Here is a 25,444-nt window from a genome sequence, read left to right as displayed (position 1 = left end):
AAGCAATTTATCTAAACCCTCACAGCTGCGCGCTGGAAAGGGCACAAATTACACTACAGAACACCATCCAAAAGTGGCACTCTATAGATAACACAAAGACCAACCTAACTGTGTTCCTCTTTTATATCACTCTCTTTATGTCTTTGGCCACCGGCTCCCAGCTGAGCATTTGTTTGGATATATGAATGGGGCACAACAGAGTGCATTAACAATATTCATCTATGGCTGGTTTGTGAGCAAGTGGTGGGTGTTCCTTGTATCACTCTGCCCCCCTGCTTCTCTTAAGGGGGAACCCTGGATGAGTATTCCTCTATGACTGGGCCTCTGGAGGACAGCTATAAATATATCAGTGGGCAACAGAGCAGATTAAAAGCAGACAATAGGCAACAGGAAGTGGTTTTGAGGAAAGGTCAGGCTAAGATTACATAGGCAGAGGTGTCTGGTGTCCAAAGCTCTGCCTAATTTTGTGGCCCCTCTTCGTGGCACAGATACAGGTGACTTATTTGTGAATATGCACACGTGACTATACAGGGGTCACAAGAGACAGAATATATGGTGTGCAGTGCATGTAATAAGCACTTTGTGTTTGTCAAAAAAAGATCTCTGTAAACTTATACGTTAAAGAAAAAGAAAAAAATTATATTGTTTTTGTATAATAACTGTATAGTAACATTTACCTCTTCACCTTTAAACACACGTGTCTATACAGGGGTCACAAGAGACAAAATATATGGTGTGCAGTGCATGTAATAAGCACTTTGTGTTTGTCAAAAAAAAAGATCTCTGTAAACTTATACGTTAAAGTAAAAGAAAAAAATGATATTGTTTTTGTATAATAACGGTATAGTAGCATTTACCTCTTCACCTTTAAACTTAAAGCCAAGCTGTCTGCAAAAATGAATCAATGTAAACTTAATAGTTACCCAGCCAGTGATAAAATGCACAGTAATTTAATTCTGAGATTTTTCATTAAACTTATCTATCATGTTTTAACATAATGCATTTCTTCAAAAACCACATTCAATCCTACCACCTCAAATGAACCTCTGAGGGAAATGTCACGGCTGGACCATCTACATGAAAGCAGGGTGTGTGCCGATTCTGCCGAAAGGATATTGCATTTCCTCCGAATTACAAACTCTTTCTGAGAACTTAGTCTTGCCTTCCATTAAACATTACACATATTACTCAACTTCATCTGTGCATTGAGACTAATGTTTCCCAACCGGGGGCCACTAGATGGCCTAAACAAACTTTAAGGGGGCCTTGAGATGGCTTAAAATTATTTAAAGTAAGACAAAATAAAACTTAATGAATAATAATCGAGACATGATGTCTTAGTGTTTGGTTATGTTTGTAACACACAGTGTAGCCAATTTGTGAGTGGGGGGCTGTGGAGGGGCCTTGACATCAAAAAGTATGAGATTCACCAATGTAAACAGAGAGCTGTGCCTTTAAATGGTTCTGTTGTTGTGTCTTTCCAAGATATATTTCACAGTACATATAAAAGAAAAGGCATGCATGAAGAAAATCCACTGCATCCTGTTATGTGGTCAACCAAACATCTCACAATTTTCAGTTAAAGGTTCAATGTCTGCACGTTTTAACATGGACCAAAGTTAACACGTGACATAGACTCTCGTGAAGACTCTGACTGACATGAAGTAAATGTTGAGCATTTAAGTATGCTTATCTCTTAAGCATGCATCTTACTGTATAATTCTTTGCCAAAAGCTGTTCCTCATTCCCCTCTTAAGATGTCACACGGGTATCTAAAAACAATACCTCTTCTTCCTAACAAGTCTGACAGGTGAAACACTTCATTGTGGCATTCCTGACTTTGTGGAAGTCCTCCACACCAACAGATGTCATAAGCCAATCAAAAACTTCAATGTAAAAAAAGTTACGTCTGTTCAAAATGTATTACTCACCAAACAACACCGAAAGCTCCGTATCCGATAGGTCTGTCCGGTTCAATATCCAGCTGCGGTTGTAAGTGATGCGAGTGTTGATGATGATGATGATGGTGGTGCGCCTTCACAGCGGCTGCGGCGGCGGCTTGAACTTGCGCTGGGGCTGCAGCGGCCGCCGGGCCCGGAGCTTGACCGGGAGCGGGCGAGGGGAAGTACGGCTGCTGCTGGCTCGGGTTCAGCATCACCGCCGCCGCGGCGGCAGCAGCAGCGGCCGCAGCCGTGGAAGCGTGCTGCTGTACGGGGTGCACGGCGGCGGCCGAACCGGGGTGTTGGAGGTGATGCTGGCCCGGGTGATGATGGTGATGGAGGTGGGCGGGTGGCGGGAGATGGGGTAGCTGCTGGTGATGGTGCGGGTGATGTGCTGCCACTGCCGAGGTGCCGCCGTTGTATGCAGCCATCATTTTCGCGGCATTGGAAGCCGTGGTTCCGCACAGAGCCATTCACTCACTCAACAGCCCCAAAAATGACGGGATAACAAAAACAAAGATGGACGAGAAGCAAAATATGGGACTTCAAACAAGATCAGACGGCGGCGAGATGGACAAGGAGGCTGTCAGGAAAAGCGGCGATGGTCAAACTCTCATTTGGCTGCCATTTAGCCAAACGGTGAGTGAAATCAAAACATAAATGTCCGGCGTATATCAGGATAAGTATGGAAAGGTGTCATACTAACGTGACAAAAGATCAACCAGCCTTATCTTTCTTTGATCTGACCTACTTCCGAGAATATTTCTATTTGAATAAAAAAACCGCTTTACGCCAGCAAATAAATCACCAATAAATCTATCGCAGAGGGAAAACAAAAAAAGTAAAAAGAAAATGATTAAATCAAAATGCGACTGATAAAAAACCCGCTCCCCCCATAATAAATAATTTCTACACGGCCTCAAATCTCCCTCATGGTGGAGATATAAGGGAGCACCTTGCTTTGCTCGAAACTTGCGCTTATTTCCCTCTCTTTTGCACGGAAAGGGAAACTGGTGAATAGCACAGGTTACGTAGGAGATGCAACATTCATCTTTTAAATGTCTTCATATTTGCCATTTTGGGTCGATCCAGCCCCGTTTCCACCGCCAGGGCTGCATGCAGTTTGCAGAAGTTACGCGAATCTTAATCAGGCCACTGTTGCCGACTTGATTCTTGCTCGCCAGCTTACTTGCTTAACATGAAACTGGATTTATTCAATCAAATTCAATCAAAAATGACCAGTGTAACAAACTCTACGCATCGGATTGCTACGCGGTATCGATCCGGGAAGCTTTCTTTGCAGTATGGCGCTCCGTTGCCGCTTTTTGTCGCGCTCGAAATAAAACCCCTGCTGCTGTAGAAGGATACCTCCAGATCCTCTCCAAAAGTCAAATTCCCCGAAGCCTCTGTATTCTCGATACACCCATCACGCTGATCAACTGAGCAATCCCTTTTCCTGGAACGAGGAAAACATTCTTCCGAAGCCTATCAACTTATTTTCCCCATCGATACGGTGCTCGTTCACCGGCGTGCTGTCGTTTCGCTCTTAATCGCGCGGGCATGTATATCCAGTTGAGATAACGAAGACAAAATCGAAATCAAAACATCCAGCGTTCCTAAAACAGGCGGCCAGCGTCCTCACCCCCAGCCGGATGGTGCTGCCAGGACCTGGTAAGGCACACGCGCAGCCCTGCCGTCTTGGGTACCCGTCTGTTCCTCGTATGATTGAAGGGCGTTTGGACCAATCACGTTTTAAGACTGAAGACGCGCAGCCAATCATTTGCTGAGATGAAAGAACGGACGTCCGACCATAATAAACAGGCCCTTGCTGCGTGTGTAACAGCGCCATTATGGCTACGAGATACTGTAAAAACCTATGATAGTTTATGGAGACCTTGAGCCGTAATGGCGACCGAAGGGGCCCACTTACACAGAGCTATTACGCGAGACATGCCATCCAATTAGCACCTGCCATTGAAGTAAGTCCCTTGTCTGAAAGGAAAGCCATGATTCGCTGTCAAATCAGTTTTCAAAGGGTAGAAAAAGCGTAACAAGGGTCAAATTTATTTAAATTGTACATTATATTGATAAAGTAGAAATACATTATAAAGTAAAATAATTTTTTTTTTAATATTGTAGTTACACAACATAAAAAAAACATGTTTCACTTCAAAAGACACTGTGATTAATTAATAAGTAATTATTTTTAATAATATTTTTTAATAACCTGTTCATAATCATTCAGTCAGGATTACAGTTAGCCTATGTACGCGCCTTAATAAATGTTTAACAACAATAAAGTCGTTTCATTTAAATATGATTTACAATTACAATTAGCCTATGCATTTTGCAGATGCTGTTATCCAAAGCAACTTGCAATGCATTCAACATTCATTTTATTAGTATGTGTGTTGCGTAGGAATTAAACCCATGACCTTTGCATTGTTAACGCAGTGTCCAATTAAACTGCAGGAACAGAAACAGGAAATGGATTTAATGCATGACAAATATTGTTTATCAAATGCAAATGCAAAAAAAAAGGTTATTAACACACTTTTAAAAAATCTTTGCTGTATAGGCATGGGCCGGTTACCGGTTTCAAGGTATACTGAGGTTTTAAAGAGTCAAGGTTTCAAAACCACTAACATTTTCTGTGATACCATTTTCAAAGTATGAACTGTGTTTACACAAAATTAATTAATTCATGTAATTGAATTCATGTTTACATTTGAATTACATATTTTTGGAAGAATATTATCATTTAAAGGCTTTATTTTTACCTGGCATAAACGTTGTATGTATAAAGTGTACTGTGTCCAGTTGAAAAGTTTATGTTTTTATACGCAGACATTTGAAAATAACACATTTTAGTGTTACAATGGCAATACCGCAAGACCGTGGTATTTTTGCTTACAGTTATCATACCGCCAGAATCTCCTACCGGCCCATGCCTATTGCTGCCTTACTTTTTTTTTTTGTTTAATCAACTCGGATTTACAAGTCATTTTGACTTTCTATTATTTATCTTGACTTTCCCCATCGATACGGTGCTCGTTCACCGGCGTGCTGTTGTAATCGCGCGGGTATGTATATCCAGATGAGATAACGAAGTTGATACAACTTATAAAATGAAGTTGACTTATTTCAACTATATTTTATAAGTTAATCCAACTCATCTATCTGTAGTCAAGATAAGTCAAGATAAGTGATAGTAAGTTAAAATGACTTGTACATTTGAGTTAATTAAACAGACAAAAAAAATCACATTGCAGAATTTTCTGTGTTGCCTGATTCTTAATAACATAAGTAAATAATGTACAGTGTTACATACCTTTTACATGCATTTTAAAAATTCTGTTACATATATAGTGGAGTTGTTATGGGACAGGAAAAATGAATCAGGTGGCTGTTAAGAGTCTACAGCTTTACATTCCACACCTTTGACCTCAACTCTTATGTGTTTGCACAAGGATAAATTCATCATCTCAGCATGCTTTCACAGCAGTGGCCATGTGCTGAAGTATGCATGTGACATGTTTATTTGTGATAGAACTTAAAGCTCTGTTTATGCATTTATGCACAGCCATGAGTCCCCTAAAAAAATCAATTTCAAATAATTAAAATTCAATTTAAATAATTTTAACATTATTACTTAAAGTTATAGACCTTGTTTATTAACTTTAAAAAAGAAAGAATTCTTGCAATATATATACTGTTCTTTATCCAAGCGGAAATTGTATCAAATTGGCAAATTCTGTATGTAAATGCTGCAATTTCCTGGAATTTAACCACTGCAGCTTTAGGGCTTTAGTCAGAGAAACTTCCAGAATGAATGACAGTGTATGTTTCTAATTAACTACTGGAACTATTTTAAACTGAATAATTAATCTCTTGTCCAAGTCCAAAATAAACCGTTGTCCTCCTTTAAGTGCAGGCCTAGTTCCTTTGGATGCTCCACATTCCGACTGCCTGTATGTATGGACAGAAAGAGGAAGCTTGCTTTCGTATAAAAAGATATTCCCAAGAATTTTTAGTCAGGCCTAACTAAACATTTGAAAATCAAACACTGCATCATCTCGATCAATAATGGCAATGCTTTATCCACAATGATGTAGCATCTCTTCAGATGAGATTACTGTGATAAATTTGCACTTGTACACAGAGCAGAAATATTTCCACTATGATTATACATCTCATCACGACACCAATAAAAAAGACCAAAAGCCCAGATTGCTCAGCTCTGTATAAATATATATGTTAGTTTGTGCCCCGCTCACTACTACAGCAAATGTTTAGGCTGCATGCCGTTGCCGTTACTAACATCAAGTCAAATCTGTTACAGGGTGCAGTGATGTAAGAGGTGTCCAGTCTTCACATATAAATCTTTCACAGAAAAAAAATCCTTATAGATTTCTATTGCACTTTTCGCACTGAAAACCAAGATTAACGTAGCGATGTAGCCTACTATTGAAAGAGGATCTCAGCCTGAAATATTTAGGTTGCCAGGTTATTAATGGAGGAGGAAGATAAGAATCATTTTCTCATAGCGGCAGGAGAGATATTGACCACTTTCTATATAGGATGCTGTGAAAATCTAAAGTGGCTTACATTTGACTCTCACTGTGGGGTCCTGATCAAATATGAATTATGTACCTATAGAGTCTATAGTGCTTTCAGACTTACATTTCCAGGGACCCCCAGTACAAATAGAAATCTAACTTTCAACATTTTTTATTATAAACATCTTATATGATTAGATGTTTATTTAATATACACACTTTATTTTATGAACTGCTCTAAAACTGTAATATTCGCTATTATTTGTAGAATACAAATAATGTTTATAACAAGGACATCTATTACATGTTTTTATAAAAGCATGTGTTTTTGTTGTGGTTTATATTAACCTTATTATGTACACATCGTGTTTAATTGCTTTTCAGTCTCTTGAAGTGGTATGCAGAACACTTGCTTTTGTGTCTGAGATGCTCTGAATCAATATAACCCATTCTGGACATTTCGTAAGCATAGCATATCTGTTTGATGTTGTGGATGCCAAGAATATGTCTTTCGTGAGTACACTCAAGTGTGTGGATCTCTAAAATGATACAACAAACAGCATCAAGAAAGATAAAGCAATTTTCCATTGTACTTTGGGTAGATTGTCAATCTTCTCCCAAACACATATAAGCACAGTGGTCAAGGATGCTATCAATATTATTTGCTGCAACATACATCAGAACACAATCAATAATTCAATGCATTTTCATTCTTCATTCAGTTTGATGGACGTCTCGGACACAAATCGCATACAGTATGTGAAAGAAAGAATGAAAAAAGCAAGCTAAAGTTATTTCTATAAAATCATCCTAACTGGAGCATTATTTTGAAAATATAACCTTGATATGTTTAATATTGATTGAGTACACTGCAAAAATTTACTTTCTTACTTAGTACTTTTGTTTTGTTTTCAGTAAAAATATCTAAAAATTCTTAAATTAAGCCGTATTTTCTTGATGAGCAAAATGAAATAGGAAAATAAGTTTAGATTTAAGACAGAAAATATAAACTTTAAGTAAATTAGTGCTTAAAGGTGCAGTGTGTAAATTTTAGCGGCATCTAGTGGTTAGGTTGTGAATTGCAACCAACGGCTCAGTCCACTGCCCAACCCTCGCTTTTGAAATTCATAAAGAAGCTACGATAGCCACCACCGGACAATTATTTCATTGTCGAAGACAACTTAGTAAAAAGGTTTGTCCGTTAAGGGCTTCTGTCGAAACATGGCGGCACAAAATGGCGACTTCCATGGAAGGGGACCCTCGGTGTATGTAGATAAAACCGTGTAATTCTAAGGTTATAAAAACATAATGGTTCATTTTAAAAGGTAATATAGACCACTGATAATATAGTTTGGTATATTATTTTGCATTTCTTTCAAGGGATCCTTCTAAAAATTACACACTGCACCTTTAAAGAAACAGTATGTTTGATTGTGGCCAAAATTGGTACTGCAATCACACAACTGGTGGCCAATACACAACATGACAACATTAACATCAGTTGAGGGCTGCAACTCCACTTTTTAAATGACAATATGCTGGCCGGACCACTGTTGTGAGTGATATAAGTATTAGAAATGAAAATGAGTTCTTAATGTCTAGTGACATATCAGGGCCATTTTATGATTAATTGATATAAATTTCTTACATTCTGTTCCTTTAAAACAAGCAAAAAATCTGCCAATGGGGTAAGCACAGTTTTCCTGAAATTTTCTTGAATTTAGTGTTTAAGAAAATTGTTCAAGATTTTTTGCTTGTTTTATGCACAAAATCACTTAAATTTGATATTTTTGGTCTAAAAACTAGACTTATTTTCTTGGGTCATTTTTCTCATCAAGAAAAAGCATCTTAGTTTAAGAATTTTTAGATATTTTTACTGAAAACAAGACAAAAATACCAAGATGTTTTTTCTTGAAAATCATTTTTTTGCAGTGTAAGGTCATAAATATTGACATCAATAGAAAATCAATGATTGAAATCAAACTTTGATGCTCCTCAAAATTTGATTATAAAACTTTAGCCTGGATTTCACAGACAGGGTCACATGTTAACATATAGAAGACATAGGACGTATATAGGACTTGGTGAATGAAGATGATCCATGCATGTGGAAATGCACCGAGAATCCGTGTCCTAATTAGGCCCTGGCATTGACAGCGAGTATCGCTCGGGGCGCTGCGGAGGGGAAGCAGAAAAAATATAATGCTGAATAACTCCAGGCAGACCACCGTATGTAAGTAGAGCAGAAAACAGATGGTTCGGATCATGCGGAAAAAAACATCAAAGCCCTGTGCAACATACTGGATATTAACAATGTGCATGGTGGACCTATAGCATGACCGATATGCTCAGTTATTAAGATACTAGGCAATAAATTGCAAGTAGTTAGGTTAAAGTGTTCCTGTATAGCTCAGTGAAAAAGTATTGCATTTGCAACACAAAATTACATGGGTTTAAACCCAGGGAACAAATGCGTACCCTGTAATGCAGTGTAAGATGTTTAAAAGCGTCTACCAAATGCATAAAAGTGTCACTATGTAGAACAGATAGTTTAGTGTCATTTATACCAAGCAATACATTTGCACCCTAATTGCAGACGAAACAAAGCAAAATTCATATGGCAAAAATACCACATAAGAGCTATGGCAGTAGAGTAATCGATTATAAAAATTATGTGTATGTAAATTATTCATGTTGGGTTTTAATGAATCCAATACTCTGGGTGCAAGTTTTAATTGCAAAATCAGGTTGTGTAATGAAAAATGTCACTGTTCATGGAGCTACAGACACAGAAAGCCTTCAGGCTTTCAATCCGAAGCGCTGTGTGCTTGTCTCACAGCTGCTGGTTCCATAGCAGTTCTGTGTACACAGTGACTAAGACTGTAAAGTGTTATACTGGCGAGAGACTGAGGCATTGTTGATGCGTAGCCGGTGTCAGAGAGAAGGACAGCCGTATCTGCTCGGGTTTACCCACAGAAGCAATGAATAGATCCTACAAAGAGACTCGGTGACAGTGGGCTCATGCTCTGAGAGTCAGCTCTATTTAAAGCGCACAGTCTCTATGCCGTCTATTTCTAAACTCCTGTCTTGGGCACATTTCTGATGAACGAAACCGAATCACTGATACAATTCTATCACTTTGGAGAAAACACACCTTGCTTTTAATAGACGTGCCAGTCACAGTCTAAATATGGAAAGCGGATGCTATGAAAGTAGGTTTGTGTGAAAGTCGGTTGTGGTACTAAAACACAAGAAAGGACAAAATGCTGATCTACTTTTAGAAAATCTTCACATGCTGGGATTCGTCAGGACCCCTGGGGCTGCGTCCATTCAAAATTAAGGTGTTTCATTGTAAACCAAGAACATGCCGTTTTCTTCAAGGCATGTAAATGTATTTGATCTATAGCCACATATGGATGATAAGAATATCAGACAGACTGGAAAAATATCAGTATAGATGAGAATATAAGAATTTTTTTCTTGCAATTTTACAATATATTATTATAGATTTTATATCAAAAATCTCAAAATTCTGGGCCAGATTCTCTGTTATTTAATTAACATTCAAATGTTTTAGTGATACCATTCACATTTTCATCCAGTCACGGGTGGTTTCCCAGACATGGATTAGACTAGTCCTAAACTAAAATAAATGTAAGAGCTGTCCAAACTGAAAACAACTTGCACTGACATATCTTAAACCTTGTACATTGTTCCAATTCACTACCCTTTCGTGTTGTTAGTGGCCAAAAATGGCCACTAAATTAACCTGATAGGCTGTATAAATGTATCAGATTAATATTTTATTTTTATTTTTTGCATAAATCTGTTAATCAACATCAGTACTGATCAAAACTACCAAATGTTTACAAAAAGTTCATGATTTTAACTCTTTCATTGCCTAGTTCATAAGTGATGTCACTGATTTGAGAGGAAGAAATACCATGGTGCCACATGGTGATCAACAGTAAAATGACAAATTTTACCACTTTGCAAAAGGAAAAACAACAAAGAATCAAAAATGCATGATAATATGGTGTCATGGCTTTGCAATCAAAAAATTATAATGGAAGTCAATGGGGCAAAAATGGCCACAAACAATAAATGAGGGAGAAAAGAATGCTGCACAAAAACTAAAAATGCATCAAAGCCAATGTTTTAACTTATCTTTTACATGCCCAAGACTGTAAAAAGGGTAAAAGAAAATCCAGTCCACAATCACTTTTTGTATTAAAAATCTGTCATTTTGTGTATTACTTCCCCAAATCAGTGACATCACTTATAAACTTGGCAATTAAATAGTTAAAATCATGGAATTTTACAGTCAGTGTACACATTTAAAAGACTACACTGTAAAGAGTGATCAACTTAAAAAATGTAACTAATTGGTTACACAATTTCACTTGCATTAACAACCTACAAACTTACTATAGTAAAGTTGATCCAACTTTTCACTTTTTACTGTAAATATGTACCATTTTGGTACAGATGTGTATACATTTTGTATCAATATGTACCTCTGAAGTAATAATATAAACTCTTCAGGTGCAAACTGATGTACTTTTTGAAAGGCTACCGCCCCAGTGACAGCAAGGAACTGTTTTTTGATAGTGTATTTAATGTCAATAATACGTAACTCAATAATATGTTAACTATTACAGTGATGAAATATCGTTAACATAACTAAAGCTCAAGTGGTCGAGCTTTGCTTTCACAGCTTAAAAAGATATTAAAAACATACGGATAAATTGTATACCTACTTGAATGTACTGTTAATTACTTTGGATTAAAGTGTCTCCCAAATGTAAATAAGTTCATACTTTAGATTAAAGTTGTAGTGTGTAACTATTGTACATGCCTCTTTATGGAAAAACAACAGCGACACCTAGTGGTGCACTTAACAGAGGTGGATTTATGAGTCATTAAAATCGATTATGCACAACATTCAATATAAAGCTGTTAAATTTAGATTAGAATATAGTACATTATAGCATTTATAATCTTTATTATTATAACATGTGTCCAGATTGAAAGACAGCGAAAAACAAAAACATACAATAAAGGTGTGAATAACTAGGCAATAATTAAAAAAATAAACCAGGTTCCCAGAACAAAAGCTGATACAAATCCAGCTTATCCTCCAGCATTCTGCACACTTGAGTCACCTCTACTCCAATCCAAATTCGGAGATGCTGGAGGGGAACTGGGGCTTTCCCTGGGAAAACACAGGTTCCATCTGTCTGTCCTAATGCCATAAAGACGGGTACAGGCTGCTGTAAATCCATACATTTGCATACGGTGCAAGTTCAGTCTGTTTTTAGTGTGCTTAAAAAAATGAGGAAGAAATGGAAGAAACGGGACCTTTTTCAACAAGTTTATTAGCAGTGACAAAGATTTTTGAGACAAAAATGCAACACCCTCTTCGTGTCCACTAGGAAATTCAGAGAGCGCAACATAAAAATGTAATATTAATTCAAAATTTTAACAGTCAAAACATGGCACAACTGAAGATTGCTGGGGAGGAAGAAAGAAAAAGCGAGGTTTTTTTCATGTTCTGATGTGATTCCATTGAATATATCGCTTAACACAGGCACCCTGAACTTAAACAGTTTGCAATATTAACTTTGCATATAATCGAGCGTATGGATGAAGACAAATACACATGCTTGCACACCAACAAACACATAATGCATCCACACGCCGAACCGGTTGAGTTGTAGGGACAGGACAAGAAAACTCATTCACACGTGATATTCGAATATGCCAACACAGATTCATTTTCTCGGTACAGATTTTGCAATCAAACCCATCAAGTACATCTGTACCCATCTCCCACCTGTACGTGTTTCATTGCTTTAAACACTAAATAAGGGCAGCTGAAGATAATTTTTTATGTAAATAATTTATATTGCAATTACAGAATTTGTGGGGTAATAAGTGCTTATTTGAATCGAGTAAATTAAGCTAATGTGCAACCCCCCAAAATCATAAACTTGGCTCCGTTTGCCTTCTCTGCATAGAACCTCTGTATGTGCATCTGACCCTTTGGAGTTTAGTTTCAAAACAAAGACCTGGCGTAATTCATTCGGTTTACAATAAAGGTCATGACTACAGGGGAAAATAATGATATCAGGACAATGGATGTTCACAGAGGTATTTCATAATTAACTTAACGTAATGAGGGTTATAAATTATGCCTACATCCTTAAGCAAATCCCTAAAAAACAAACTAAGAATGCTCCGTGAGCTGTTAAAAGACAATATTGACTACAATAAAAACTCAATTGAAGCCATGAAGTGATGTGCATCTAAAAAGCCATGAAATATGCAATTCATCATTGCAGGATTTCTCTACATCGCACAACGCTGATTTTAAGTGGAAATGGAATTAGAGAAGATAAAGCAGAACTTCAAAAAACAACCTAACATATCGGTTAGCTTTTGCAGCAAACCAACATACAGAAAAGACATCAAAAACATCTCGAGAAACTTGATTAAGAACTATGACACGTTTCAGGTTATCAACAGAAGCAAACCTGTACGCGGCTGAAACCTGAACTGACGCGCTAAATAAAACCATTGACATACAAATACGTAGTGTGGTTAACGTTTCATTGCGTACTTGCATCATTTCACCTGGCAGTATCTTGTGGTCATGTACAGAAACAAATGATGCCAAATAATAATACATGTAAGCTTGGCTTTCAGTCAGAACTTAAATCAGTTCCCTTAAAGGTTAAAAACGGCTGGTACAAACATGGGATGTTCTTATCGTTTTTGGCAATAACACTGTCGGTGCGCTTTTTGTTAGATAGAATAACACTGCCCTAATTCTACCTGAGTGACTTTTTTATTTTCTTACTTTTCCGTTTTTTTTTTTTTTCGTTTTGCATGTTTATTTTCATTCGAGATTGTGGACCGACGGTCCTTAGGTAGAAGTTAAAGTTAGTAGCCTATGATTAATTGCTAGAATTTCAAACAGGTATTGATATGTCGACATTCAATAAAAAAAAACATAATACATAAAGTGCTACTGATTTTATGTATAAATCAATTACTTTGTGAAATGATACAGATAGACTCAAGTTTAGTATGCATTTTGAGACATAAACACAGGCAGAAATTCTGTCAACGCCGATTTTACTGATGAGGCTCATGTGCTTTAAACAATAAGCTAAAAACCATAAAAACCAAACTCCATTTAGTGTGACTTGCAGGGCTCAATAAAAAGCTAACCATAGGCGCCGGGGCTTCTAGTCTATGCAGTAAAATATAAAAGACGGATTTTTCACCAGCAAGCGCTCTCTGGGTTTTCTGAATCCGAAATGACACACCTCCATGACAAAACAGTAGTTACTATTCGGGAATAGTCAATTCGGGAAAAACAACCCCAAACAGACAGGCAGGTCTAGAGAACTAATCCCAAAAAAAGCAAGAATTGGCTTTATAACACTTCTGATAAAATATCATGACGTACCTATAAGCGCTGGAGCTAAAGCAACCGTGTAAGATGAGGCACAAATCAACGTTTAGTCATCTGTGATTTACCTGTTATTAAAACGCAAAAAAAAAAAAACATTATTATAGCGCGACCTCTTCCCTCGGTTTACACACTCTCACACGATGAGCAAGAAACGTGAATGGCTATCAATCGACAGAAGCGTGAACGGACGACAATAAGACTATTGAATGATAGCACTTTAAGAGGACACACAGAGCAGCATACTGCACATGCACACGACAGGGAGTACGGTCTCCTGTTTTAAGTGTACCTCAAAACTTGCCCCGGGAGTTTCGATGAAAATAAATGAAGAAAACAAAGAGATGCCTCACTAACAAGAAATTAAATTAAGACAATTATTATTCCCAGAGGCTTGAACTACCTGCCCCCCAAGACACAGATGAAGCTGGATTCCCCTGAATCTCAAAAAAAGCCATGTTACTCTGGCCACAGTATGTTTCATTGGGTAGCAACACTTGTGGTCTTAAATTTTGAAATCAACGTATGCCCACGAGACCACTTTAAGTCTACGTTCTTTGAATTCAAGAGGTGGCATGGTAACATCCTCTTCCCCAGGAGGCTGGAGATGAAGACGGCTCTCTTTAGGTCCATGAGTACTTAAAGGAGTAGCTTCTGTCCAAACAAATGCCATGACAGAGTTATCATGAGTGTTTGACGTGTGGGTTTTATGTCCCCAAAGTCGTTTGAATTGTCTTCAGCAACATATGCACTAGACCGAGTTCTCCGTTTCTTCCATTCTAATACACTAAAATCAGCTAACCCGTTTTCTCAAGCATCGTCTTTCGGTTTCCTCTAGCCTTGGCTGCTTTCTGGTAACAAGGTCCTTTCTAAACCATCTTAAGATTAGTTCCCATTTAAGATGTGCAGCCATGTTCCCCAAGCACATCTTTTGCAGCAGAGTTCAGCTGGGATATAGTGTCCAGACGCAGCTTCACTGAGCAGGTCCATCCCATGACTCTCTGTAGAGGACTATTCGATTTGGATCTATGGAAAAAGGGAACAATGGAAATTTAGGTGTAATTTAAAAGATAACGAACAAAATTATATGAGAAGAGTTGAGGGACATGAGCACTTATTTGTGATCGTAGGGATGCATAACAATTAATCGCGATTATTCTATAGCAGAATAAAAGTTTTTGTTTGCATCATATATGTGTGTGAACTGTGTATAATAACTTTGTATAGAAAAATGCACACACATGCATGTATATATTTAAAAAATAATTTACATGTACATATACTTTTGTATATTTATGTATAATTTATGTTATATATTAGGGCTAGGAAAAGATTAATCGCGATTAATCACATACAAAATAAATTTTTTTTTGCATAATTTATGTGTGTGCACTGTGTGTAATTATTGTGTATATTTAACCACACACACATACATATATTCATGTCAGATTTTTTTTATTTATATATAATATAGAATATATAAAAATATCAATACATATATACACACACATGTAAATGTTTCTAAAATACATACATGAATGTGTGTGTATTTTTATGTACGTAATAATTACACACAGCACACACTCATATATTATGCCAAAAATCACTTCTATTTTTAATGCGATTAATCTTTTCCCAGCCCTAAATACTTAATATAAAAATATATTTTTCTTAAAATTATACATGCATGTGTGCATATTTATATATACATAATTATTATACACAGTTCACACACACACATATAATATGCAAAAAATTACTTTTATTTTGTATGTGATTAATCGCGATTAATCGTTATGCATCCCTACTTGCTGGCAAGTTGCTTCAAAAACACTTCAGCAGAAACATTAGAGGGTAAAGCTTACCTTGTTTTTGCAAACTGAAAATATATTCCATTTCTGAATAAAGAGAAAGATGAAAGTTTAGTGTAAAAATGCACAAGTTGTCAACATCTGTCTCTCTTTCATTTGTATTAGACTTGAAACAGCTAAAGGACTGAGCTATTTTAATATAAAAAACAAACAAAGATGCAAATTATGCCATTTCATGGCTTTATATAGCAACAAAGCAATCACATTTACATAACCTCTGTGTCCCAAAATGTTTTCCTTGGCACAGTTACCAATTTTAAGAGAGCTGGGAAACTTAAAGGGATAGTACACCCAAATATGAAAATAATGTCATTAATGACTCAGCCTCGTGTTGTTCCAAACTGCAAAACATCATCTTGAGAACACAGTTTAAGATGTTTTACATTTAGTCCGAGAGCTTGTTGACCCCCCACCGAAAATCCACGCACGGTACACTGTCCAAGCTCAGAAAGGCAACAAAAACATCATCAAAGTAGTCCCTGTGACATCAGTGGGTCAGTTAGAATGTGTTGAAGCATCAAAAATACATTTTGGTCAAAAATAACAAAAATTACGAATTTATTTAGCATTGTCTTCTCTTCCGCATCTGTTGTGAAGCGCATGCGCAAGACTAAAGTCACGTGATTGCAGTGACGCGGATGACGTACAACGCAGCTGACGTGTTATCTGGTGCGCCCCAGCAGTTTTTTTTGTGCGCCCGGGCATTGTTTACAGCCTGAGGTAGACGCCCGCTATAAGTTGGAAAAAAAAAAAACGTTGAAAACATGTTTGAGGATAACACGTCATCCGCGTCACTGCAGTCACGCGACTTTAGTCTCGCGCATGCGCTTCACAACAGACGTGGAAGAAAAGACAATGCTGAATAAAGCCGTAATTTTTTTATTTTTGGACCAAAATGTATTTTCGATGCTTCAACACACTCCAACCTACCCAATGATGTCACACGGACCACCTTGACCATGTTCCCATTACCCTTCTGAACATGGACACTACACCGCACGTAGACCTTCACTGAAGGGTCAACAAGCTCTCGGACTAAATCTAAAACATCTTAAACTGTGTTCCGTAGATGAACGGAGGTCTTACGAGTTTGGAACGACACGAGGGTGAGTCGTTAATGACATTATTTTCATTTTTGGGTGAACTATCCCTTTAAACATACACTTAAGATGCAAACTAATTCAACTCACTCTATACACTTTTGTACTTGCACTATAAAGTATGCACCTAAAAAAAAACATATACTAAAAGACTGACATTCATGATGCTAGTAATAGCAATTTACCTTTAGTGTGATAAATTACAGCAGCTTTTAGATCAAACGACCCCCAACTAGACCTCCTGTCAAAGCCCTTAGTTTGGCCCTGGTCCTTGGCCAAAGCCACCTTAGGTGTAGCCGGGGAGGTGGGAGGCAGCTCGGCACAAACGTCCTTAGAGGAAGAACAAAACACTATTGCACCATGAATCCCCGTCTCATCTTTCTGGGCTTCCAGGTTATGGACAGAGGTCTCGGATACGGATCCGCTTGCCACAGCGGCGCCGACGTTCACGCCTTTACTCAGATTCTGAGCGTTAGTCCGTTTTTCTGGCTCGTGAGCCTTGGGGAAGGGTGGTTGATCCTGTCTCTGAGAGGTATTGCAGGTCTGAGTGGCCACCGTAGCTGGGCAGCCTCCCTGAAAGCTCACCTCCACCAGCCCATCCTTTCTATTTGAGCGACAAGCCACGCCCTCCGGACCAACACTAGGTTCGTTGATAAAGGACAAGCCCCATTGATTCTGAAAAATGTCCCCCAGAGACTTCTGATTTGTCGGAGCAGCAGGGGGGTTGGCCTGGCGGCCACTAGGGAGAGAGTGTTGCATATTGGGGTAAACAAACAGACTGGCCTTCCTCGGCTCAGTCAAAGAGGTGGTTGAACTTCCAATGGCGGTACTTCCGCCAGGGGGAGATGCTACATTCTCAGAGGGAACAGCCGGGGACACCAGCAGAGGACCGGTGCTTGCCGTTGAGCTGAAATGGGGTCCAGGTAGGGGACAGCCATTCCCTTCCCCTGGTAGGGGACCGTTGGTAAAGCTAACTGAGGTGATGGTTTTCACCGCAGACATGGGGACCTGTGGTGGTCTCCCAGGCACCTGGGGAGCAGGAGTGAGAGCCTCCCCGCCAGTCTTGTTGAGGTTCTCTTTTACTTTGCTTGCATAACTGATCTTAGGCACAATCTTAGCGCTACTATTATCCACAGGAAAAACAGGCGGAGGCTTGAACAAGGTCCATGAGTCCTCTTTGGTGGATGCGGCCACCTTAACTTTGCTGGACCGTTCCTCAAACTTTTTCCCAGTTGCTTTGCTGTCAGAGTTCTTACGTTGAAGTTCGGTCACTGGCGGAGGGGGTGTGGTGGGAGACGCGGGTGGTTCCCTTGCTTTTAAGTGGCATGCTGTATGTCCTTCTGCTTTTGAACCAGCTTTGCCACTCTCCATCTGAGAGACTCTGTCGGCAGACTCTGGTGCCGCAGAACCGTGACCTTGTTTGCTGCCCTGCTGCATGGCTTTTCCCTGGGTAGAAGCGGTCACATTGTCCCCAGTTTTGCCATTCCTTTGTGCCCGACGCTTCTTGGGAGTAGTGTATCCACTCTCTGAACCACTGCCATCATTGTCGGCTCCAGGTTTGCTGGGGTAACCGTTGGTAAGCAGTACAGAGCTGGTGAGGGACACTACACCATTCAACGAAGCCAAAATCTCTTTTTTGCCCTCAACTGTGTTCAGCTCTGAGGACTTGAAGTCCATACTGTTTCTGCTAGTGTTTCTACCTTTTCTGTCCCCTGTTGTTTCAGTGGTGAAGGCCCGACGAGTGGGCTTCGGTTTCAAGTTGATTTCTAGCACGTGTCTATCGCCATTGCCGTTCGCAGGGTGCAGGGAGCTGTCTGGGTTAAAGGATGTGGGAGTCACCTCTCCCTCCTTCAGAGTTCCATTTAGTTTCCCATTTTCTGTGCATAGAAGAGACAAAAGAAACATTTAAATGGAACGCCAACCACAATTCTGAATTAATTGATCTACCGAAACAACAATTTTTGGCAAATGTCCAGATTAGATCTCAAGTTCCAGGAAAGCAAAATTCAAGTCTAGTCAATGTTTGTACATGGTCAAGGAATATTTAGACTAGGTATGCTTAATAGTGGAAGCAAGTCAGGGTCATGAAGACGACTGGAACTCACAATGAGAAACCATGTGGGGGTTTCAATACTTTTAATAAGGATTCTGTTGAAATAACAACTTGATAAATATCTGTGATTGGACAGCCTTTACAGAACGTAAAACTATGGCAATGTAGTAAAAGTCTTAAAAAAAAGGAGCTGAAAACTGTTTATATTTAAGGGATAGTTCACCCAAAAATGAAAATTATGTCATCATCTACTCACTCCCATGCTGCCACAAACCGGTCTAAAATCTCTTTTTTCTGATGAACAAAAATGAAAGACATTTTGAGGAACATTTGTAACAAAACCAAACATGAGCCCCATTCACTCCCATAGTATTCCTTTGTTAATATCTTTCTTCGTGTTCATCAGAAAAAAGAAATGTATACAGGTTTGTAACAACATGGGAGTGAGTAAATGATGACAGAATGTTCATTTTTGGGTAATCTATCCCTTTAATGTATCTTAAATGGATCAATGAAAGATTAGACCATCATGTTGATGTTCTTTGTTGGGCAAGTATGCATAACACAGTCTGATTGACTTCATGATTTCCATGTAAACTATTTATGGCAGCTCAAGGAATGTGCCCGTGGGAATTTAAGTCCGAAATTAGAACAAAAACCATCCCAGCAGCCTGGTATACATACTAAAATTAATTCACACAGCAGAAATGATATCCTTGTACAGTATATGTGAGCAGGTTAAGACAGAAAGGCAGCAGGGCAATGCAATACCCGAAATAATGAATGTGGGAAAATGGGATGAGTTTAATAAATGGTACTACACGACCTCTGTTCTTTGATGCTGAAAATATGAGGCGTGAAAAGTACCCCATGCTTTCCTCGGCCGGTTGACATCGCCCTATTTTTAACCGGAGGTATGACGTGTCAACATGGAGTACTCAGTCATATTTGGGTAGTTCCCCAGCATTGGTGGAGGCCATTTAAATTGCCAAAAATGTTTCAAAATTAAAGTTGAAGGGGTACTTGAAACCCCCTTTAACATGCGTTTTAGCTTTCGTTTATGTGGAAATGTGAACTTCATCTAGAAACATCTAAAGTGGAGATTACTTAAACGCAAATAAAATACATTTTATATAGCATCTGTGTTATATTAAAATACTTATTAATACAGATGAACATTATTAATCGTCAATAAGTAGACATTCGTACCGTCGAAATAGCGCGGTACTACTAGAACACTCATCGTGTTATAGATAACGAGCTTAAACATATAATACACAGACATCGGTGGATATAAATGCTATTCATTTAGTCAAACTACACTTATTCCCTTTACTTTTATGGCAATGTAAAATGACGATTGCATGTTTAATTCGGTGAACAAACCGGCCAAGTCATCAGCTAGCTAGCATGCTAAGTTGGCAGCTTGCATGATTAGCTGCAGGCAGCTGTGATTGTTTATACATTTCAACTATTTTAATGTGGCAGCTTCAAAAACATTTCAAGAAGGGGGTTGTAAAACGTGCAAAAAGACTGTGTGCATTAAATGTAAACTGTTTTAGGGACACACAAACGTTTACTATTTAGGGTGGTGCCACTACATGCTAAATCGCCGCGTTACTGCTGACATAACTCAGTATCAAGTGGCCCTAAACCCAAAGTTTGCCCAAACTCGTGTTGTTCTTTTACATTGACTCAAAAGTGTACACATTATAATCATATTGTTTATAATGACACAGTGCTAAATATCGAACCACGCGAGATTTGCACGCGAGTTAGCAGAAGGGCCACAATAAGCGTCCTGGGTAGTTGCACACGCAAATAAGCGTGCACTGGCGATTCTGAATAAGCGATATGGTCAATGCTATTTTTATTAATATACAAGTCATTACTGTTTTATCAAAAGATCACATCCATCTACATCGGTTATACGCGATTAAACAGACATCTACAGTATCCAAATTTCATCGTATTTGTACACTTATATAATTTTTCAACGTTATCCTGGCCACCTTTGAGTTCCGACAGTGAAACGGTGGCGAGCGGGAGTCCAGCCACTGCCAGGCCCGCTCACATGACTGTCAGACGGTGACACGAGAGCAATAGGCCCCGTTTCGAGCTCCCGCGCACAGACACCCCTAGACATAGCTATTAGTGACTTTAAGAACAAAGCTAGCACAGCCGACTACATAAACGAGCCGTGCAACAAAGGTGTTCTGTTTGTGAGAGGAAAAAAGCTGCAGCGAAGTTTGTGAGATTCGGCCGTCCATCATGGCGGACAGGAAATAACAGAACAAGCTTAAGCTACGAGCAGGAACATTCCACAGGAGCCGGTTCATGTTGCTGTGGCAGCGATGGGACAGAGCTAACAGGCTATTATGGATCCCCTACGAACATACTCCTAGTCTTTAAAAGGTATCAAATTGAAAGTTGCGTTTCCAAAAGAGTTAAAAGTCAGGTAAACGTGTGATCTGTAAACTAGTGTGTTGAGAGACCGGTGCACAAGGTCAATGTCCCTACACGCTAGCTAGCTTCGAGGCTAACGCTTAATTTAACTACATAAAACACCGGAGTCAGCGAAACACGTTTGGTATTAGGCATTACTTGAGCACTGTACGTGTAAATAGACACAAGACGACGCGGATTTGCAGCTTGAATGAGTTTAGAGGAGAAACGGGCGAGTCTCGCTGGTCACCAACCTGTTTTCTTCGTCTGCGTTTTCTCGTTCTGGAACTGACAGTGGTTCTGATCATTGTTTACCGATTTGTTCGGTCGATCCGGGCCGTTCTCTGCTCCATGACTGATATATACTCCCGGTGCCCCTTCACAGGGACGTTCCTCCATTTAACGGTAACGCAGGTGACAGAATGTGCTCAACCGGTGCTCGGTGGACGAGGGGAGTTGATACATTTGCGCTGCCCAATCATCGCCTGCGTTTGGGGGTGCCAGCGAGAGGCGGGCGGTGTTGCGTTTACAAGGCGTGGATGCTTCCCTGTCAAGGCCACAGGAAGCAGTCACGCAAATTTAGTAATACATTTTACATTACATTATGCATTTGGCTTACAGTGCATTGTAACTTAGGTACACACGTTTTTAACTGTTTGTTCCCTGGGATCGAACCCATAACCCTTTGCGCTTCTAATGCAGTGTTAGTTACACTACACAAATGCAATCACATCAAATTGTGTGATTGTGATTAGCACAAACCTCTCTTCCTCTGAAGCAATAGATTTGAATTTTTCTGACTTTACTGACCACAACGATATTTGAAGCGCAGCTCAACATTTACCTTAAAATGACTATAGAGAGTGCAGTAACTGGAAACACGTGTATTAATTTATAAATTACTAATCACTAAGAAAGTACTTGATTTGTTAGTTGTTTTAGATTATTTAATGATTTAATGCAAGTTTATCTTGAGGCCCCCTTGGAAGTTTGTTGAGGCCCCCTAGTGGCCCCCGGCCCCTTGGTTGAGAAACACTAAAACTTTGCACTTTGGATTATACTAAAGTGGGAGTGGATTATAGATCTGGGGCAGGTTCTAGTACATTCTTCCTAGATGTGCTGACAGGGGTAATAGAAATGAGGACGTGATCAACTTTAATCATTCGTTTTCCCTTGAGTCCTCGCTGACAGTGTCTGCATATATGTGAAACAGGCATGAAAAGTGTAGTGTTGGGTTTATTAATACTTCCAGATCATCAAAAACGGGATCATGTTCGCTTTTCAATTTATGTGTAACCAAAGTCCCACCATGATTTCAAGGTACAATAATTAAGTCCTTCAAAATTGAGTAAAAACCTCAACCCTTGATTTTTGTTTGAATACAAACCTCATGGTTGAATGAGGATTTTAATCTGTCTAGTTTCTTACAACATTTTTTTAAGTATACTTGGTGAATTGTCAGTCAAGTGATTGGTCAATACTTCATTGATTGTATTTATATGTGTTGATCAAGAATTTGTCTAAAATGTTGTAAACTTATTGATAACACTAGTGGGGATGGTCCTGCGTGACTGAAATATTTGTTAATGTCTTTTAAATATTCACAGAGCACCCTATTTGCACCATTATCAATAAAAGATTGCTAGTATCCCAGTTTGTAATCCCTTTTTTTACATACGCTGTAGTGTAAACAATTCTTTGCTGCCTTACATTTTTAAGTTTAATCAACTCAAATTTACAAGTCATGTCAACTTACTATTATTTATCTTGATGAGTTGCTACAACTTATAAAAACTAATCTCTGGTTAAGATAAATAATACTAAGTTAAAATTACTTGTAAATACAGTTTTTTTTTTACAGTGAAATCTAATGATTCTCAAGGGTTAAGTTTTATTTATTTTTAAATGATTTATTAATTAATACTTTTTTTTTTAAATAAATTTGATATTATCATATACCTTATTAACTATGAATGTTTGTATGTAACAAGGGGTCTCTTCTTAAAGTCATACAATATAGTTTTATTTGAATTTCTGTCCTGTACCACAGTAAGAATCTTTTTGATAGTTTAAATTAGATGCATTCTCTGAAATTAGCCAGAGGGGGGCAGACAAGCACTGTTCTCATAATCCGTATCTTTGGTTTTGTCGTAAATCTGATAAAATATTTAGTCAGTTAAAGGCCAATTCCACCATAGATAGATAGATTAGGTCAATCAGTGTGGGGTTTTTACCACTGAAATTAATCTACAAATGCTTACTGTTTACAGAGATTTTGAAGTTGCCTCTAAAAAGGAAGTGTTGTTTGTTCCATCTAAATAGGGAACCAACCGAAGTAACCTTTGCTTTCAACAAATGGTAACACACAGTGTGAGAGTTCAAGAGTTCACACAGGAGTTCACAGGGGTTATTGTCCATGTCACTCTATTCTGAGAGATCTGACCCCTTCAAAGGTTTAGAAAAAAGATTTAATTTAAAGATGAAAAGATAAAGAGATGGAATCTGTTTGCAAGAGTGCTGGCCAATAAAAATGTATGCTATGTTCATTTAACTTTATTTTGTATTATTTACTTAATAACCACTTGACAAACTGAAGATTAAAAAATATTCTGTCTTGCTTTCTTTAATTCTTGCACAATCAGCATTGAGGACATTACCCTTACGTCACACATTAATGCATGCCCACTTGAATATGACTTGAAAATGTATCATTTAAAGTTTATTCACATGTTTATGTATGTATTTTTATTAATGTATATACATAAAACATTGTGAAAAAAGTAAAGGTACACACACCATACAGTTGAGGTCATATGTTTACATACAACTTGCATAAAATGCAAATAAAATGATTTTTTTGGTTTTAATTTTAGTCCTGCCCTGAATAAGTTATTTCACATGTTTACAGAAAGTTTTCAACATAGATAACAGAATTTCTAAAAAATAACCCAGTTCAAAAGTTTACATTCTTAATTCTGCACAATCAATAACAGTTTCTATGTCTTGTGATAGTTGTTTATGGGATTTCCTGTTTGTCCTGGTAACTGTTTACTGATCATCAGGAAAATCCTCCTGGTCCACATCTTGGTTTTTCAGCATCTTCTGCATATTTGAACCCTGTCATCAAGAGACTCAAAAGGAACTATTACAATCATCCCATTCTAAGGAAATGCGTATAAATAGCACACTTTTTGAAAAGTTGTGCAATACATACGCCAAAGTCCAATTTTGCGTGCATAATATGATGCCAGTCCTTAAAAGAACACGCCCACATTTTGGGAATTTAGCTTATTCACCCCCGCTAGCTTAGCTTAGCACAAAGACTCACTCCGCCCATGTAGCAGTGCTTTGCCTTCTGAGAATATAGTTATCTTTATGTATACGGTTAAAAGATTGCTGTGTCTCATATGACCTTGTTATTTGTACACGCTGTGACTATACAAATCACAACATATAAATAGGAAAATGTTGGCGTTATTTTGTCACTTATTGGGAGCCTAACTGGAGCCATTCACTTCCAGTCTTTGTGCTAAGCTAAGCTAGCATTTTGTTATGTATTGGTTTCTCAATTTTTTCATTGTCGTTTGAAGTCAATTAGGTTAGAACTTTCTGTTATTCTAACATAAAATGACATCCTAACCCTTATTCTAACCCCAACTCCAAGCAATGGTTTAAAAAATTAACGACATTAAAGGCCGGGTGCGAGATTTTTGAAAAAACACTTTGGAAAAGGGAGTCGTGCTGAGTACCAAAACACACTTGTAGCCAATCAGCAGTAAGGGGCGTGTTTGTTAACCGGCATCGTTGCCTGAGTTGCGTATGTGTGGGGCAGGTCTATCAAAAGAAGGTCCAGATTCTATTGGGGTAGAGGTGTGTTTGTTTAGGTGATTTCAAATATCAACTTTGGCTTTCAGAGATCATGCACCTAGTCTTTAAAATGGCATCCTATTACCCAAATCCCAAATATGCATGGTATTAAGTGAATGGGAAGGACTG

General features: G+C 38.4%; 2 protein-coding genes across 2 annotated transcripts in view; both read right to left on the bottom strand.

The window, feature by feature from the left end:
• nlk2 (nemo-like kinase, type 2) overlaps nt 1-3,674 on the bottom strand; it is a 97,883-nt gene extending 94,209 nt beyond the window's left edge. The window contains exon 1 of the mRNA XM_055196787.2: nt 1,932-3,674. Coding sequence (XP_055052762.1) covers nt 1,932-2,413 — 482 coding nt within the window. The 5' untranslated portion in view covers nt 2,414-3,674. The remainder of the gene's footprint in view (nt 1-1,931) is intronic.
• An 8,185-nt stretch (nt 3,675-11,859) lies between these two features.
• On the bottom strand, nt 11,860-21,985 carry nufip2 (nuclear FMR1 interacting protein 2). Its single transcript, XM_055196786.2, has 4 exons — nt 21,703-21,985; nt 17,136-18,827; nt 15,845-15,877; nt 11,860-15,005 (listed from the first exon to the last, which is right to left on the bottom strand). The coding sequence occupies exons 1-4, from the start codon at nt 21,845-21,847 to the stop codon at nt 14,953-14,955; spliced, it is 1,923 nt and encodes a 640-aa protein (XP_055052761.2). The 5' UTR covers nt 21,848-21,985; the 3' UTR covers nt 11,860-14,952.
• Between the last annotated feature and the right edge of the window lie 3,459 nt (nt 21,986-25,444).

The sequence above is a fragment of the Misgurnus anguillicaudatus genome, chromosome 24, assembly GCF_027580225.2.
Source record: "Misgurnus anguillicaudatus chromosome 24, ASM2758022v2, whole genome shotgun sequence".
Classification (NCBI taxonomy): Eukaryota; Metazoa; Chordata; class Actinopteri; order Cypriniformes; family Cobitidae; genus Misgurnus; species Misgurnus anguillicaudatus.
This window is presented reverse-complemented; position numbering and strand designations above follow the sequence as displayed.

What these genes read in the sequence shown, in the direction of transcription:
- nufip2 (XM_055196786.2), bottom strand. Translation starts at nt 21,847, where the DNA reads ATGGAGGAACGTCCCTGTGAAGGGGCACCGGGAGTATATATCAGTCAT. An exon ending in AACGCAGACGAAGAAAACAG is followed by an intron (nt 18,828 to 21,702) that starts GTTGGTGACCAG and finishes TTCTATGCACAG; the next exon opens with AAAATGGGAAACTAAATGGA. An exon ending in TGTAATTTATCACACTAAAG is followed by an intron (nt 15,878 to 17,135) that starts GTAAATTGCTAT and finishes CTCTTTATTCAG; the next exon opens with AAATGGAATATATTTTCAGT.